At 45.5% G+C, this 18,952-nt stretch overlaps 1 protein-coding gene across 1 annotated transcript; it reads left to right on the top strand.

Annotated features, from left to right (window-relative positions):
• The first annotated feature begins 14,667 nt into the window (after positions 1–14,667).
• LOC127311242 (uncharacterized) lies at positions 14,668–18,115 on the top strand. The gene is made up of 6 exons (XM_051341622.2): positions 14,668–15,274; positions 15,396–15,485; positions 15,582–15,734; positions 15,878–16,002; positions 17,493–17,622; positions 17,802–18,115. The coding sequence occupies exons 1-6, from the start codon at positions 14,723–14,725 to the stop codon at positions 17,925–17,927; spliced, it is 1,176 nt and encodes a 391-aa protein (XP_051197582.1). The 5' UTR covers positions 14,668–14,722; the 3' UTR covers positions 17,928–18,115.
• The last annotated feature ends 837 nt before the right edge of the window (positions 18,116–18,952 follow it).

The raw sequence follows: 18,952 nt of genomic DNA, 5'->3' as shown, positions 1-18,952 counted from the left end.
GGGGGGTGAATAGGCGATTTAAAACTTTTACGAGATGGGCTTAACAAATGCGGAATAAAACTAGCGTTTACTTTGTCAAGCCCAAAGCCTATATACTATGGTTCACCTATGTGCACCAACAACTTATGCTAAGCAATACAAGTAACTTGTGTGATAGCAAGATATATAACTTCAAGCACGATGGCTATCACAAAGTAAAGTGCATAAGTAAAGAGCTCGGGTATAGGAATAACTGAAGTGACGCGGAGACAACGATGTATCCCGAAGTTCACACTTTTGCGAGTGCTACTCTCCGTTGGAGAGGTGTGGAGGACAAGTCACTCCAAATGCACGAGGGCCACCGTATTCTCCTCGAGAATTCCCACCAAAAGGGATGTCCTCGAACCACTATGTAACCTTAGGGAGGTTACCGAACCCGCACAAAGCTTGGGGCTATCTCCACAACTTAATTGGAGGCTCCCAACAAATTGCCACAAAGGCCTTGTCCTTGAAGAATCTCCACATCTTAATTGGAGTCCCCAAGAACACCACTAAGATGCCACAAAGGCCTTGCCCTTGGAGATTCTCCACAACTTAATTGGAGTTCCCAAGAACACCACAAAGATGCCACAAAGGCCTTGCCCTTGAAGATTCTCCACAACTTAATTGGAGTCCCCAAGAACACCACAAAGATGCCACAAAGGCCACTAAGCCGTCTAGGGTCCAAAGACCCAAGAGAAACAACCTTCTTGCTTTCACCACCACGAATCACCGTGGAAAACTCAAACCTATGCACCAAATGCAATGGCAAGAACACCACAAAGATGCTCAAATCCTTCTCTCTCAAATTCCAACAAAGCTACAAAAGCTATTGGGGGAATAAGAGAGGAAGAACAAAGAGGAGAACACAAAATCCTCCAAGATCAAGATCTAGTGGGTTCCCCTCACAAAGAGAGGGATTTGATTGGTGAAGATGTAGATCTAGATCTCCTCTCTCTTTTCCCTCAAGAATATGCAAGAATCATGGGAGGAATCAAGAACTAGGGCAAGCTTTGAAGGACAACAATGGAGGGGAGAGAGAGAGAGTGAACCAACCAGCCCAAGGAGGAAGAAGGGGGTCTTATATACCCCTCCCAACAAAATATGACCGTTTGGGACCTCCCAGGCCGGAAAATCCACCCCCGGGCCGGATTATCCGCCCCCCGAAAACGCCCCTGCATTCGGGCCGGATTATCCGCCCCCCAGAAAACTGCAGAAACACCAAAACTAAAACGGGCATAACTTTAGCATCCGGACTCCGATTTTGATGATCTTGGGCTTGTTTTGAAGCTAGGAATAAGCTCTACAAGATCATGCAGGAAACCATCATAGTACAATAAGGGAGGATAGAAAAAAGTGATGAAAGGTTTGACCTATCTAAAAAAGACATACCGGTAAAACCTTCAATCTCGAAAATGCAACAAGTTGCCCATGCAAAAACCATTCTCAATGAACTAGAGCTTGTCATGAGAATAAGCACAAGCTCTAAAACATCACATGGATAAGATCCAAATAAAACCAAGAAAGATGATGAACCAAACTCGAAAACGCAACATGTGATCTATGCGAAATCCGTTTTCGATGAACTAGAGCTTGTCATGAGAATAAGCACAAGCTCTAAAACATCACATGGATAAGGTCCAAATAACAACCAAGAAAGATGATGCAAGGATGCAAAGGTTTAAGCTCTCTCCGAACGATACGATCGAGTTACTTACTCGAGAGCCCTCTTGATAGTACGGCAACTAAACTATAAACCGGTCTCCAACTACACTATGAGACCGGTTAGAAAGAAACCCTATCAAGAGCAAACTTTATACTTGCGCATTCCACTTGAGCTCGATGACGACGATCTTGACCTCAACAAGATGGAACGCCTTTCTTGCTTGTGCTTGCTTGACGAAGTCTTGTGGATTGCTCCCCCATAATCCACCATGGGAGAGCTTCTTCTTCGGCGCATCTTCACATATCCATGAACACCATATGGATGGCAAGAGTCAATCAAAGGATCTCTTCGAGATGGCTCATCTTGAACTAGCACGTACTTCATTTCTTCATTCTTCATCATGTTGATGTCTTGAAGTAACTTGAGGGCTCACTTCATCTTCATCTTCAAGACATACTTGACACTTGATATCCTTCATCAATTTCTTCTTATTGCAACCTAATACAAACATGTTGATGTCTTGAAGTAACTTGAGGGCTCACTTCATCTTCATCTTCATCTTCAAGACATACTTGACACTTGATATCCTTCATCAAATTCTTCTTATTGCAACCTTGAAGCCAACATATGGTTCAAGAATTGCCTATGGACAACTCCTACAAATATAACTCAATGCAAACATTAGTCCATAGGGATTGTCATTAATTACCAAAACCACACATGGGGGCTCCATGCACTTTCAAACGTCCCGATCACCGTCCTGGAATGGAATGAGCCAAAGAAGGCACGTGTTGGTTTCAGTTTTGTCGACAAGAGAACGAAAAAGGATTGCTGGAGAAAGCTTATGGAGCATTTCATTCTACCTCCGGAATTCAACAAAGTCGATGAATTCGGTAACGAGATTCCGGGTGGACGTCAGAGGAGGAGGCTAGTCAAAGAGTTCGCTCTTCAGAAGATGGCCGAAGCACTCCGGATTTCAATGGACAATATGAGAAACTGAAAGATGATTGGCCAGAATTTGTGAGGCAAAAGAAATCAGAGTATTTCAAGGAAATATCGAAAAAAATAAGGAAAATGCGGCTAAGAAAGAGTACAATCATATTATGGGGTCAGGAGGATACCGCCTTTCGGAGCCTAAGTGGGAGAAGATGGAGAAAGACCTGAGGGGGCGAGGAATCCCTCTAGGTACAGAGGGATGGGACCCACGGGCCAAAAGCTGGTGGTACGAGCATGGGCGATCGCTAGACCCGGAGACAGGGGTGTGTGTTCACCCGGAAGAAATCGTTTAAACCCACCCAAGCCCTTATTGACACAATGACCCAAGCTCAAGAGGGGAAGATCAAGTTCAACAGAGAGAACGACGCGCTGACATATGCCCTCGGGAATCGTGAACACCCAGGACGTGTACGAGGCAAAGGTGCCATTCCGTGGAAAGTAGGGTTTTCCCAGGACAATGACCCGTACGGTTACAGAAGCCGTAAGAGAAAGACGGATCGGGATGCAGATCTTGTGGGGCACTTGGCATCGGAACTCCATGAGGTGAAGCAGATGGTGTATCAACTAGAAAAAGAAAGATCGGCTGCAGGGCCGCATGAAGATCTCGGAAGCCAGCAGCGGAGAAGCAGCGTGGCTTCCACGGAAGCCCCGGCTGGTGCTAATGCACCCTTGCTGGCCCCACCTGGTGCTAATGCACCGACGATCGAGATTCGTGCACCGGAGCCTCACTACCCCGTGGATGATCTAAAGGAGATGAAAGAATGTGATCTGCATTATCCAGTGGGGAACATTTCCACGAAGGTAGCTACCGGCAGTGCTTTACCCTATACACCTGGAGCACTCCACCACAACAACCCCATTGAAGATGGCTATGCTCGTGTCACGGTGGAAGACATAGTCCAAGGGTTTGAGGACCTGGAGATTGACTATGCTACACCCGAAGAGGAGAGAAGACTTGGAGATGTCAAGCTCCAGTTCATTCTATGAAAAAAAGAAGTACATAGTGTTTCCAGGCGAGGCGCGAAGACTAACAAGTCCACCCCCCTCCGGTGGTGGTGGTGGCAGTGGTGGTGGTGGTGGTTCACCTACACCTCCTTCACGTCAGCCGGCGCCGCCGCCCCCCAGTCCGCCTCCGGCGGGTACGCCGCCCCCCAATCCACCTCCGGCGAAGAAGAAGAAGCAGGCGGACAGCAAGGCAACCTCCTCCTGGACTATTAACCCGGACCCTTATGTACCTAAGACCACAAAGGTACCGGAGTCATCACTAAAGCCTCTCCTCCCAAGGCCTTGGGAACTTAGTGAAGAGCAAACCAACTTGGTTGCGGCTGGTCAGTATGAGAAATGGAAGGCAGATATGAAGGCGAAAAAAGAGCCTGAGCCCAAGCCAGTATTTACTGAGAAGGAAAAGAAGTGGGCTAAGTCATTTTTGACGACACCGTCCCAAGTCGAGAAGAATATGCCTGACGACTATGGACGTGAACTTCGTAGGCAAGCAGAAATATTAGCGGAGAAGAAAGCCTTGGGGAGAAGGAGAAGAAAGCCTTGGAGGAGAAGAAAGAAGAAAGTAAAAAAAAAAAGCGGGAAACAAGTTGCGCAGCTCGGAGAACAGAATAAGCAATCGATCTCCCCGCTGCTAGTGAAAGCCACAGGTTCGGATGCTATGACATTGTCCTTCAGAGCCGTTATGGATAAGGACTTTGAACTAATGGACCCCGCTATCATAGCAGCTGCGGCAGAACAGGGAATGACTGTAACGGGTGCCAAAGAAAAAGCGGCCGAGTTCGGTATGACTCTTCGTGCAGTGTTAGGCCTTGAGGATGCGCCAATGAGTGAGGTAGCATTTACATATGTGCCGAATGGGCCACTCGTCGAGCCTGCGCAGGAAGAGAGTCTACCAGCACAAATGGGAAATCTACTACGTTGGTACAAGGGTTTCATAAAAAATAAGGCCGGCAAAGAATATATTTATGCGGAAGTTAGACATGAGCATCACTTCAAACATTACTATGTACAAGTTCATATGAATGAATTGTTCCAGCTATTCAATCTGCGCGAGCTCGACAAATCTATCCTGAGTTGCTACGTTCTGTAAGTGATTTATTTCTACCTCATCTCGTTCATTGTCTGCACTATATATATTGTCCTAACTATATTGTTGTGTACGCTATTATGCATGATGAAGATTGGGGAATGCTGAAAAAGGAACATCCATGATGTTGGGTTCATTGACCCACATATCGTTAATGGATATGTGTTAGAAAGATTCCCCCGTGACGTGGAGAAAGACCTGTGGGATTTTCTTACAAAGCAGCAACTCAAAAGTCACATTCTATTTCCTTACCATTTTGGGTGAGTGTTTCTGTCTTGAGCACATTCTCTTTTGTTTACTCCATGCATGGTATGTCTAATCGATGAGTTATGCATGACTGTGCATGTATCGTGTCCGCAGGTTCCACTGGATTCTGCTAATAATTGAATTTCACACCTTCAGAGTTCTCATCATGGACTCTCTGAATATGGATTCAAAACTTTGGGTCAACATGAGAAATATGCTTGCGCTCTATATCGATCGGCCTCTTTCGTTCATTTCCTAATATCAAGTAACTAATAACTTCCTTGTTCATTTAATTTTCTTTGCCCCGTAGGGTTTGGAGACGGTTCTCAGATGAAATGGTCGATGAATTCAAACATGAGCTAGAATTTAGAAAGTTAGTTAATGTGGATATCCAGCCACCGGGGACCAATCTATGTGGATACTATGTTTGTGAGTTCATCCGGAGACACACCTCTGAGCGGAAGCCGTCGGATAGCAACGTGCGGAGGAATAACTTGCGGAAGACGCTTAGTCCAGAAGCTCGCTTCCGACCAATTCAAGAGGAATTAGCAGGATTTTTTATGAGGGAAGTCCCCCATCCTAAAGGAGAACACTATTACGAGGATGAAGAACTTCTGATGCCGTAAATTGTGTGTGGAAACTTGTTCGAAATTTTATATGGTCATCCGAGATTGAATATATATTGTATATTCCTCTTGAATTCTTCTTGTTTCTAATTTCAAACTTGTTTGAAATTGTACATTCATATGCATGTATATAGTAGCGTAGAATATGTGTACTGAAACTTCTTCAAAATTAAAATAAAACACAAAATAAAATAGAAAAGAAATAAAACACTAAAAAGAAACCAGATTTAGGGGGGCTAAAACCCTAAACCTGCGGAGGCCTTTAGTCGCGGTTGGCCAGGCAAACCGCGACTAAAGGTCCTCCGCCCCGACGGACGCCTGGCGCCCACGTGAACGGGCCTTTAGTCGCGGTTCGTAAGCAACGGCGACTAAAGGGGGACCTTTAGTCGCGCTTAATTGGTCCCGGATGTGCATCCGCGACTAATGGCAGTTGCGAACCGCGATTATAGGCTGTTTTTCTACCAGTGTTACTGGATGATCAGTTTCGGAACAACAATGCTACATCCACGGACGTAATGTTACGGAATCCACTTACGGAATGACGTGTAGCAAATCAAAACAATTGCAGCCCCTTGAATCACGGGAGGAATAGCAATATCTTTGCTGCACCCTAGATTATTGTGAAGACACCTATGTATCTAACCTAGACAGGTGCAATGAGGGATTCAACAAGCAAGGGAAGAGGAACCAGAGCCAGAGGGGAAAAGAGATACACCAGCAAGGGGGGTGAGAGTCCTTTCTGTCTTTAGTTATTCGATGCCGATGTTGTGCACGTACATCGCACTGATCTGAAAAGGACGGGGCCGACTGGGAGATTTTTAAGATTTTTAACGCGTCGAAACTTCCTCATCCGCGCCACCGTCAATCCGTCATGCGAAGCATCCACGAAGAAGTCTGAGGCCGATACTCTGAATGAAACATTGGACGCTTGTCGTTTGTCACCGGCAAAGATCCCATCGCTGAGCTAGGTTCAGTGTCACGCGAACTTTCGGCTGATTTATCCGCGGGCTATCGGTCTCACCTCGTACGTACGTATGTACCGTCTTGGTTACTTTGTCTTGACGATTGCGCGTGTGATCGATAGATCCATGGACGGATCTTGACGTGAGGCTGTTCGTAGAGACAAAATATCCCATCAAGCTTTTTACAGGACAGGATCGATGTGCTGCGATCAGGAACACGAAAATGTAATTAACCGGCTGTGATCATGCCATCTTGTTTCTACCGCGTTGGCTCTGATGCTTTTGAGTATATGCTCGCGCGTTGCCTGGTTAGGAGACGACATATATAGTACATTTTGTACCACAGGACCCGAGCAATCACACGGACCAAACGGAAGCCATCGCTACAGGAAACGGAAAGTTTGCCGTGTATAATACACGGAAAAGTCTTTGCCACATTACACTTGGCCAACTATACTCGGCAAATAATCCGTCGGCTAACTGATTTAATTACCGAGTATATTATCATATGGACACTTGGTAACCCGTGTGCTAGAGGCCAACATTCGGTAAGAGAAGGCTATTTTCTCCATTGTCCGACTTGTCTTTTCTTAGCCACGCAATTTTTTCTACTAAAAATAATTAATTATTTTTTATTGTAACGGATGATAATAAGAGACAATGCATTATACCCTTAATATTTTTAGTCTTCTCTAGATGACGTGGACTACTAAGAGAAGACATATCTTCCTACCATTGTACATGCGCTTATAATCTTGGCGCCATAAACTGATAAGCTCGGAGCCACGCTCTTCAGCGCCGACCCTTGGAGATCACATTTCAAAATATTTTGGAGAAGAGCCCAATATCATGCATTGTAATCTCTCAAAAGGGTCACGCCTATAAAAAAAAAGAGATTTGGTTTCTTTCAAACCCTACTCAATCCAATGTGGTGTGTCATGTTTCAGTGGAGAGAATGCACTATGCAAGCACTATGCAACGTAGCGTTGCTTGTTGATCTAGTGCAGAGGTCGCAAATATTTCCCTAACGGCTGGTGTGTGTACGTATGAACAAAACAAAAACGTGTATACACGTGTACGTGTGACCACGTGATCGAGCATGGCACATACCTGGTTCACCCAACCAATGCTACCTCGACACACCAGCACTCATAGGGTGGATCCTAGCTAGTTTGCTACAGTCCCGGCCATTGGCAAGGCTTTCACAGATTTGGTGATATATCAAAGTTTAATGTTGAGGAACTTCAGTGAGCACCAGTGCAACACCTGTATGCAAATTCGTACGCACAGGCTTTGGTCCAAAACAAGATCGTGGACAGTCTAGGCATACATAGAGTGGACGCATACACCTTTATCAACCTGCATGTGTGCTTTGGGGCACCAACCAAGAACCATGCACGTTGCCATCTCCGCTTCGATCTAATGCTTTGTCCCACCCTATCTAGGGTTAGGTCCTCCGTGTTTCCTTGCCTTTAGGGTTTGTGAGATGCCTTAACATGCTGACAACACATTGTATTGACGACACCGACATTGTATTAGACAAACGTCGAAAGCTATACATTTAAGCAAATGGGAACCTTTAGCACACTAGATACAAACATCATCGTCGAATATTCAAAGAAAAGGGTATAGTGAAACCTTTCAAACCAAGCCGCTAGAAAATAAGAGGTGGTGGCAAAGACAAGGATGACCTTCCACGTGCTCGATATTAAATGGGATAAATTTCACCCTTGTATTTTACTCTTTTATTGGTTGCCACCACTTAAGATTTGATGGCGTTAGTCTTACTTCTTGATGACCGGTATTTAGTGGCGGAGCCAGTAGGGTGGAAGGGTGGGGCAGGGCCCACCCTAAGATTTGGCCCAGTCCATATATCTTATATAGAAAATAAGAAAAAAAAATAAGAAAAGCTCATTCTAAATTAGGTCTGTCCCACCCTAGCAAAATGGGATGGGTTCGCCACTGCCGGTATTGATGGTGCCCTTGGCATGATCTATGCGTTGTTAAGACGACTGCCATTGCCCTCTTCTATTGTATATCCAAGCACCTTCCTCCGAACTTGGAATGCGCTTTGCAGTAAAGTTGGAACTGACATTTTTTGCTTAGTTTTACATGGGGGTCCGTTTTATCATTTTTCACTCAAATTTTCCACGTGGGACTTAATATGGTACAACAAAGTCGTCGTAAAGGTAAAAAAAAAGATAATGCCAGTCTAGAAAACCTAAGGTGGTCACACTTTTATCAACAAGCATGCACACACTTTTATCAACAAGCATGCCACACGTGCTTTCTAGCAGCCACCAAGAAGTATTTGTTGATATCTCCGCCTCATGTGTCAGGCCAAACCTAGTTAGGGTTGGGTCCTCCACATTCTTTGGTAGGTAGAGTTACGAGCTTCTCCAACATCCTCACACGATGACATGAATTGTCCTCGAGTAGGGTCATCAATTGTCCAACTTAGAGGGGGATACTTTAGCAGATCTATATACACTATTGTAGAATATTCGAAAAGTGGTCACGATATAACTTTCTGAAACGAACCGCTATAAGACCAAAAAAAATTGCGAAAATAAGAGGGCCATTCCACGTGCCCTCCACCTTGAGGTCAGTTGTTGCCCTCATTTTGTGTGCTCTTTTGTTGCTTTCCACTACCAAGAGCCCATGTTAGCTTTTCTGTTTTCTTGATGGCTGGTAGCGCTCTCTTTGAAGTTAATTGTGTTGGCCGTTGCTGCCATGGTCCAATTTTCCCATGTCTTACCTTGAATCACCTTCCTGCAGGTGGTAACCTAACTACATGTGTATCATTTTTCTTGGCCTTGACAAGGGTTGGAACTAGGAGTTTCATGTAATGCTACTATGAGATGATGCATCTCCAATCATCTCACTAGAACAAAGACGAGAATGATTAATTGCCATGAGGGCAGGAAACATTTTTCATTGTTCCCTTTGGTGTCTTTGCCATGTCGATCACCAATGACCTTCACCATTCAACCCAATGATCTATATCATTAATTGATCCCCCTTCAACCTTTGAAGCCCCGATGGTCGTCAGTTTACATTGTGGGGCTTTCTTCCATGTGAAGCCTTGTTTCCTGCCACGACAAAGTTTTTCATCAAGTGAAGGTTCTTCTGTAAAACAAATGTGTTTCTTTAATCATCTATCTTTTATCAAGGACCGTTTGCATCAATTTGTGTTTTATACTATTTTGCTTGAATACTTTGTTCATATTAAACCATGTTGTGGCCAACGAGTTGTATTACAATTATGTACCACAATGTTTGTATTATGCTTTTATTTTTTAAAATATGGATCATAAGCTTTGACGGCTTTTTTCGGCTTGTGAGTAATTCAAAGCGAAGGGGACAGGCGAAAACAAGCATAAGTAATAGAAGTATATAAGCTTCTATTAACCTTATCATCGAATCAATTAGATGCAATATACCCCTTCTTATCTTTGTTCTTGAGAGCTCTCGTGCGCGCACACACACAATAATGTAAGAATAACACTAGCGAAATTCAATGAGTGCAGTTTCTCAACAGACAAAAAAGATATCAACGAATTAATGCAACAGTCAACAAAGTACAAATGAAGCTGAAAAAAAACTAAGTACTACTACAGATAAATGTACACCAGAGAAAAGAGTATGCATGAACGAACAATGTATATGCTGCACGTAACCGCAAGCAAACGGTAGAAACACAACTCAAGCGCGCATGGACGGGAATACGGATCCACACTGCAAAAACTTGCTATGATACTCAACCTCCAAGTCAAATCAATCACTCCTCCAATATGAGACAAAAAGATCTCTGCGCACGAACCAAGACAAAACTCAGAAGGAAATGGAACCAAAACCAACACATATGTATGTCGCCAAGACGCTGCCTAGTCGACCAGCCACATTACGCGCGCGTACGTAGGCGCGCGGGTATAGGCGGCTAGTGCCCGACGCCGGGGCTCGGGACCGATCCCAGCACCCGCGCCGCCACCGCCACCGCCGCAGTGCTGAGACCCGACGTCGTCCTCCTGCCGGCCCCGCCGAACGCCGGCGGCCCGCGGACCATCGTCCAGCCGGTAGCCGCTTCTCTCTCGCCATCCTTCGCGTCGCCGGCAGTGCGCTCACTGCCGAGCAGCTCCCTCGCGTGTGCGCACGGCCGCGTCGCGAGAAGTGGCGAGAGGAGGACGAGCAGCAGTAAAACCAGTGATGTCCTGCTCCTGGTGAGGCCGCCGCCGCGAAAGGCCATTGTTTGTTTGCTTATCTTGAAGAAGAACAAATAGGAGGATTAATGTGAGATGATTTGGAGGGGATCATGGAGGGTTTATATAAGCGCAGGGAGAAGCAAGGCAAGAGGCGACCGGCCGGCAGTCACTTCGTAGTAGTAATTCGTAACGATGGGCTGGCTGCGCGGGGGCGCTGTCGTACTACGATCGCCATCAGACCCGGAGGAGCTCGGGTGGAGTGCCTTGGGCGTGGAGGTCTCGTCGCTCGCGTGCGTGCGCGTGAGGCTCATATCACGAGTGAAGCGGGTGATTTTGGCGGTGGTGATCACGCACGCATATACAGTCGTGTGTTGGAGCTTAGCTAGGGCGTCGTCATGCAACGTACGTAGTCGCGTGCATCCCTTGAAGCAACGGTTAAAGCCTGGAAATGGGACTTGCGCGTCTACCTCTTCTGTCATTTCACTTCATTTTTTTCCCACGCGGAAATGGATTCATTTTCTCCTTGGCCACGGCTGAGTACGTAGGAACAGAAAGTGAAGCCATCCGGATATTTTGGTAGCAATGGCGAAACTTCTGCCCTTGCAGTCAGTTTCAGCAGGGAAAAAAAGATTTTTATTTTGAGAAGCAACGCAAAGCCTCTCGTATCTGTATCTTGGAGTGCACACAACCATACTAACATTGAAACTAAGGTATTTGATAGTTTTCAGCTAGCTAAGAACTTGCTTAATTCATTCGCAGTCTAATCTACACATGTGTATATATAGGCGTGGAGAGCCTAGAAAACATTTCACTATTTTATTTTCTAGCAAAGGGCAGCTTTTATGGGACTGGGCTGCATCTATGCTCCTGTTGACTGTTTCTTTGTTGGACTTGTGTTGTCTTCGAGAGACTGAGCCCTTTTATCCGTTGTTATTCTTTTGCGTTGTGGGCTTGGTGTGTAGGGTCTTTTTTTATGTTTTTTTTTGTTGAAAGTGAATTCCATCTGTAGCAATTTTTTTGGCCTTAATTAGTTGTATATTTTTCATGGATATTTTTTTTACAGAAACTATATAACTTAATTTTCTACCTTTTTCTTCCTAAATACTTTTTGCAGGTTTAGACAAAATATAGGCTAAACTCTCGTTGAACTTGCTAGAACTATTTAGTGCTAGAGGAAGTATATTTTCTTTATAACTCTAATTATGAAAAAAAAATAGTTTCAACTGTCTGAAAATGTTGATAATTAGGTTGGTGCTCACTTGAGGCACCACCCGTTGAATCCAGGAGCGCCAAGATTCATGTAACTCTTTTGTCGATGGTTTCTAGCGCAAGTGACTCGTGTCTTTTGTTGTCCTCCGTTGTTGCACTTCTGGAGGTATGGGCCTCTGGTGTGCGTCGGTGTTGTTCGGGCCTGTGTTGAGCATCCTATATGGGACATTGTGAGGTTGGGTAGGCCTTTCTTATGCAGTTTTTCATAAATATATTTGTAGATAATTTTTCCGTTGATTAAAAGGAATTTTGCACATGCCCATCTTTCTTTATTTGCAGACTGAGATTTTTTTCTAGTTCAAGTGGGGTTACAAATGAGTTGAAAGGTGCAAATGGGGTTGTTACACAATTATTCCTTAGTTGCAAGTGAGGTTGCCACTAAGTGTTTATAGTTGCAAGTCGGGTTTCAACTAAAAAAAAATCCTAGTTGCAAGTGAGGTAGTAAATGAGTTCCCATTTGCAAGTGTGGTTGCAACTAAATTTTTTCTGCTTGCAAATGAGGTTGCAACTGAGTTTTTATAATTGCAAGTTGACTTACTATTAAAATTTATTTTCACTTGCAAGTAGGATTGCAACGGTTGCAAGTGTGGTTGCAACTGAGTTTTTTTATCTGTAAGTTGGTTTGCATCTGAATTTTTTAGTTGCGAGTGGGTCTAAAACTTGGATTTTTTTTTCTATTGCAAGTTAGGGTACAATTTTATTTTTTCTAGTTGTGAGTGGATCTGAAACTAGGGTTTTTTCTGTTGCGAATTCATTTGCAACTGTGAAAAATATGAATTGAATGTGGATTTTGTGTCGTGATTCGTTGTAGATGGAAGTTGCAAGTATGTTGCAGCTATTTTCGATGATTGCAAAATTTTAGCTTCTAGCTATAGAGATATTTCTTTTGAATATTGTAGTAGGGATATAAATGAAGTTTATCATGAGTTTGCTAGGAATAATTTTCTTGATCATGTTGATTAGTTTTGGGATGTTGATCTCCCTAATTTCTTAATACCAATGCTTAATTATAAACAATATAACCGTTTTTGAGAATACATAGAGCTTTCCAAAAAGCTTTCCCTCAAAAAAGGATCGACCAAGCCTAGCCCTCAAACATAAGACACAACAGGTGCACTACCTTGCAAGATCTATGTTCGACACAAAAAACCATAGCACAAAACGGACAAAACAACTAGCCAGCAACGCATTTGTTAGTAAGAAACGCCCTCTACTCGCTAATGCCGAGTGATTCGCGTCCGTCTTAATCTGATTGATGTCACGTTGGATGGTCTTTAGTTTGTTTCTGAAGATCTTGCCATTTCTTTCTCTACAAATAGACCAGGCCGTGAGCTTGACCAAAGTTTTCAGCTTCCTTTTTCCTAAACATTAATGACGAACAAATTATCTTACAAAAAAGTAAGAGCTAACCCAAAGTCATCTGTTTTTTGCTATATCCTCCAGCGGTATCTAGTTACCAAGGTTGATTGTGGGACACAACGTCTGGTGCACTCCGGTGGAAACATAAGATCTCTGGTGTCATGCTATGACGGCGCACGACAACACCGTACCATCGTTGGAAGTGGTGGCTCGAAGCTCGACTTTGAAGATGAAAATCCCAATATCGGCCTCTGATTCGACACATCATTCTGTGGGGATCCCTTTTTGAAGGCTTAGCTAAGAGTCATGTAATTCTTGTTTTTCTTTATTTTATCATAAGGCCAGTGTTTGTTCGGTGTAGTTATTGTCGTGAGTCATGCAGCCTTGTATGTTTATCCTTTTTTTTGCTATTGATTCTGCTTTTCAATAATAAATAAATAAATAACATATGGTTGTGCGCATCAATCCAAACACGGGGGTTACCCTTCTTTAAAGGAAAAGTCACACAACATGAGACCTAGACATAATCCAATAGTCAAGACTCTTCAATGGCGATGTGGCGGAGCTCATTCGAGGTCCAACCTAGTAGGTTCGCCGGACTCGTTAGAATAAGGATAAGACGTCTCTATGTCCGTGGTTCCTAAAATAGAGGCTTGGGGACAAGCCACATCCGAAGGAGGAGGGGATGCCGACCACACCAACACCACTACATAATCCATCACTCGACATCTAAGCGTGCGCTACTTGAGACCCGAGTATCCGACTAGGTCAATGGTGTCCGACCCGACTCGAGCCAATAGGGTGACACACCAACAAAGGGTGATCGAGGCGGATCGAGCGATCACACCGGTTGGTGCACCTAACTCAGTGAACCATGAGCATCGAGAGTATCACGACATATGACAATGGCTTTGGTTAGCTCTTGAATCTTGTACTCCCAACCGACGCGAGGAAGAAAAGAAAATAAACTACTCATACTTCCAACTAAAGTCAATTAAATATGAATGGAGGAAATAATTGAGACTTTGAGAGTAGAATCCTAACACTGCCTCGTTTCAAATGTACTTCCGCACATCGATCCCCTTTGGCTGAACCATGTTCACAGAACCACGGCATACACCCGCACGTACTCGACACGCCTGTCCGTGCACCGGGTCCACGCAGAACTCCCGTAGCCTCCTCCTCCCCAACTTCTTTCCCGCCACGAGTCCCTTATCCACCAACGGCGAGACCTCCTTGCGCCACGCCCGCCCCGATCGCGCGCGCGCGCGCGCTCTCTGCCTGCTACGATGGCCGCCGCCGATGATCTCGCCCGCAGAATCGTAGCCTTCTTCCCTCTCCCCCCGCCTCCGCAGAAGCAGCAGCTCTCCGAAGTAGCCGCCGCAGTCCTAAGCGCGGGTGGCCGCCTCGGCCGCGCCGTGGGCGACGTCTTCCGCCGCCTGCGCATCGACGACAGCCTCGACATCGCCTTCGGGCAGCGGAACGGGAGAACCTCCGGAGGCGGAAAGGCCGATGACGCGCGGAGCAAGGGAGGGCTCACGGCCGGGGCGTCGCCCGATCATCCTGAGACCTCCGGGCGGTTCGCGCGGTCGCAGGGGAGCATGATCCTGTCGGCGGCGTTCGACAGCAGGACGAACGACGTGGAGAGCTCGGTGGCGGCGCGCGGCGACCTCTGGCGCGCGGAGGCGTCGCACACCAGCAGCAGCAGACGCGCCGACGGCGGCGCAGCGCCGCTGTTCCTGGTGCAGCTCGGGCCGTTGCTCTTCCTTCGCGACACCACGCTGCTGTTCCCGGTGCACCTCTCCAAGCGCCACCTTGTCTGGTACGGCTTCGAGCGCAAGGTAAACAGATTACACGCAATGTCAATTATCAGTAGAATTCTAGAAAAAAATCTCGGCAAACAAAATCCATTTTGCAAATATTAATCGAGTACTAGAAACTTTATTACGTGCTTGTGTGCAGAACGGAGTGCATTCTGTGTGCCCTGCTTACTGGTCAGCTCAACGGAAATGGTTCTTCATGTCCATGATCTGCCTCAACCCTGTTGCTTGCGTAAGTTCGAACAGTGTACTGAATTTTCTGTCCACATGACCGTTCAATTTCTACACTGTCTTTGCCTAAATTCTCTCTTCAAACACGATTGAGCAGTCGTTCATGGACATGCAATTCCCAAACGGGCAACTGAGATACGTGGCCGGCGACGGGTTCACGGCGCGCGGCTTCGTCCCTATCGGCGGCGGCGGCATTCTCCAGGCCCACGGAAAATTCCCAGGAGAGAAGAGAGTTAGCTTCTCCTACAAGGTTAGCAACCTACCTTATTTGTCAAATGCATCTGCATTTTCAGCACACCACACATCACAGCAGAAACTTCATCACTGTGGATTTAACTATGGGATCTTGTATTTTGTTGAACCCATGAGATGATCTCGGCTTATGCTCTGCAGAACGGGAGCGGAGGCAGCATAACTCCAACCGTCCAGTGGCCCGACAAGTCCCTCTCGCTGGGGCTAGTCCAGGTGCTCTCCTGGAAGAGGTGTGGCCTCATACTGCAGCCTGCACTACAGTTGAGGCAAGTTCACTTGCAACAACTCTGTTTCTTGCCATATCCCTCCTCCACAATGGTTGCCAAATTTGTTAAGAGTGCTGCTATACACACGACAAATTCCGTCCGATCTCCGTACGAGCAAACTTACCACACGCGGGCAACGAGCGGTTTGGGTTTGGTCTGTGATTGGGATCGGGAAGGAACGACCTGGTCCACTGACTGACAACGCGTGTAAACATATCTCAACTAGCTGTAGGCTTTTCAGAAATAGCTAGTGAAAAGTAGGTGTAGGGTTTATTTAAAATTTGAAAAAATGTTATTTAAAAATATTTAAAATATAAAATAAATATCTGCATGTATATATTATCTTGATACTTTCACGTGCCAATTCCCAAGAAAACATATAATTGTATCTGACTTATATAAAAATTAAAAATATGCAAATGACATCGGCGGCCCCCAAATAGGCGCAATCTGCCGCGGGTCCATCGCGATCTGCCGATAGTCCTCGTCGACGGAGCGGCCGACGATGAAGTTCTGGCCGGGGAACTCCTTCGGGTCCGCGGTCCTGCCAGTACAGTACATCAGGGTGGACTGGCACGGGGACGCGGTGCCAGTACAGTTCATCGGTCTCGTCGAGGATGAGCTGCAACGAGCGGAGCACGTCGTCGCCGTTGCCGTCGGCCTCGTCATTGTGCGCCATCGTCGGTGGGTGCGTGGGAGGTTTGCGGCAGTTGGACGGCGGCGGCTAGGGTTGGAAGGCTGGGAAGAAGACAAGTGTACGCCGGTGGGGTTTTAAATGAGGCGGCGGACGCGCATTGAAGGCACGCGGGAGGCCATTAACGCCGACGACCAACCTTCCTGTGTCGTTTCCGATGAGAACAGTCGCGTCCTCTCGCTGACAAGGCGCCCCCACCCGAAAAATAGTTGTGTCACGAGGCGCCGGCGCGCCCGATTCGCGCCTTTCGCCAAGGAGCCGACACGGGGTTGCCGTCTTTTCTATTGGGCTCGAAAAAGCGCCGACGCTATTAGGGGCACGCCGGTGTGAGCCCATTTTCGTTGTCGGCCCCAAAAAACTATCGCGACCGCCAGTAGAGATGCTGTTAGTATAGGCGTATGTTTCGAAGCCAAGAGTATTTTTACTAAGCTCGGCAGTACTGCGGTTTGGTCCTGAGTTGAACTTGTGCATTGGGAAGAGAAGTAATTAGCTAGGAGAAAGGAGTATCGTACACACATCGGACACGAATTGTCGTGTGTGAAGCATTTCCCATTTGTTAATCCATCGGGCTCAAATAATTGATGCAACTTGGAAATACAATTATATTAGATATAGTATATGGATGTGTCAGTTAATTTGTACTCACTAGACAGTATCCGGAGGGAGTAGTTCTTCTTTCAACTCTGATGAATTGTTCCATTTGTACTCACAATTAATGGGCTTGTCCGTGATGACTGTAATGTTGGTGAACTTGACTAGGGATCTAAACTAATTCTCATGGTTTTCTGATGAGCAGCATGTGCCCTACATTTGGTGGGAGCCACCCCGGATTGTCCATGGAGTTGGACCACTCAGTGAGCGAAAATGCTAGTGTTGCTTGTGGCTACTCTCGAACTACTTCCCCTTCCGCCTATGCTTCCGTATCGGTTAGTCTCCGCTTGATCTGTGGTCCGTGCATTTCCAAGTTGTGGAAGTATTTTTCTCGACTGCCTTTTGGGTAAACTTGTCGATAAGTGCACCAAATCTTGTGTCAATGGTTTAATTCTTATTTTGATATCAACATATCATGACTGATGCAATTTTTATGTCTCGATCACGTGTGCAGATCGGAAGATCAAAGCTGAATAGCGGTGCGGTAAGCTCGGGGTTAATGTTCATAGTAGACGCCCCTCTCCATGGTTTTGGTCGGCCATGGTTCTCGATTCAGATGAACAGTGGGCTCGAGTTCTGAAGCTCAGATTGATTGGTGGGTGGCTCAAATTTATCGCAAAAGAGAAATACATACGGCTTCGCGAGTTGAAACACATGTACATGCAATGTTAATTTTGTACATATGGATGACAAGGACTGTGTCATTGAGAATATACATGTTACAGATCATATGATCTGCCCGAATGGAGGGAAACAACATTTCAAACATGGTCAAATTTCTTCTTCTAATAGATACTCGTACGATGGTTCACCAAAAAGAATTTATTTAGGGCACTAAACATTTGTGCAACTAACAAAAGATGTAGGACGCGTCTAGCTAGCCAGCGAACTTTGTCTCCCACGTCCAATTGAGCCCTTGGCCGAAACGGAAAGTCCATTTCTACAACAAGCCCCGGGACAAAAAGACCAAGGCTTAATCCGTCGGATGGTCACCCCTCCGGTCAATGAAACGATGAACGGCTTAGCAGACTAATTATGATTAGTTATGTTTGTTATCTTTTGAGTTTTGATAAATGACCCTTCCCCCTCTAGCGGTCTCTCTGTTTAAGACTCATGTTTCTAAATACTACTCCCTTTGTTTTTAATTATAACAAGTTTTGGTAGTTTAGAGCCTAAGATGAACTGACATAACTTTTTAGATTTAGGAACAAATGTAGTAGTTGGGACTTGGGAACTTGTTTACAAAATTACAAGTTGAATCAGTTGGGCTAAGTTTTGTGAGGCTATATGCATCTTTTCGATGCGGAGGCTAGAGGTTCAGTTTATAAGGAGCCATCTTCCTTATAAACATCTTCCTTATGTAACTCAGGATTCTTAATAAAGTTAATAAAAGGCCATATGCATCAATTGATGCAGGCTGGGGCCCTCCCCTTATCGAAAAAAGTTTATAAGGAGCCATTTTCCTTGACTGCATCAACATGCTGCTTTGCATTTTGATTGTTATATTGATTTATGCCACGGTCATTCTTGTGAAGGCATATCCAACCTCCCTCTTGGAATCGAGATCCAAGAAACCTTGAACTTCCTCCACTATGGAGAGAAGTG

Source organism: Lolium perenne, chromosome 7, assembly GCF_019359855.2.
Source record: "Lolium perenne isolate Kyuss_39 chromosome 7, Kyuss_2.0, whole genome shotgun sequence".
In the NCBI taxonomy this organism is placed as follows: Eukaryota; Viridiplantae; Streptophyta; class Magnoliopsida; order Poales; family Poaceae; genus Lolium; species Lolium perenne.
This window is presented reverse-complemented; position numbering and strand designations above follow the sequence as displayed.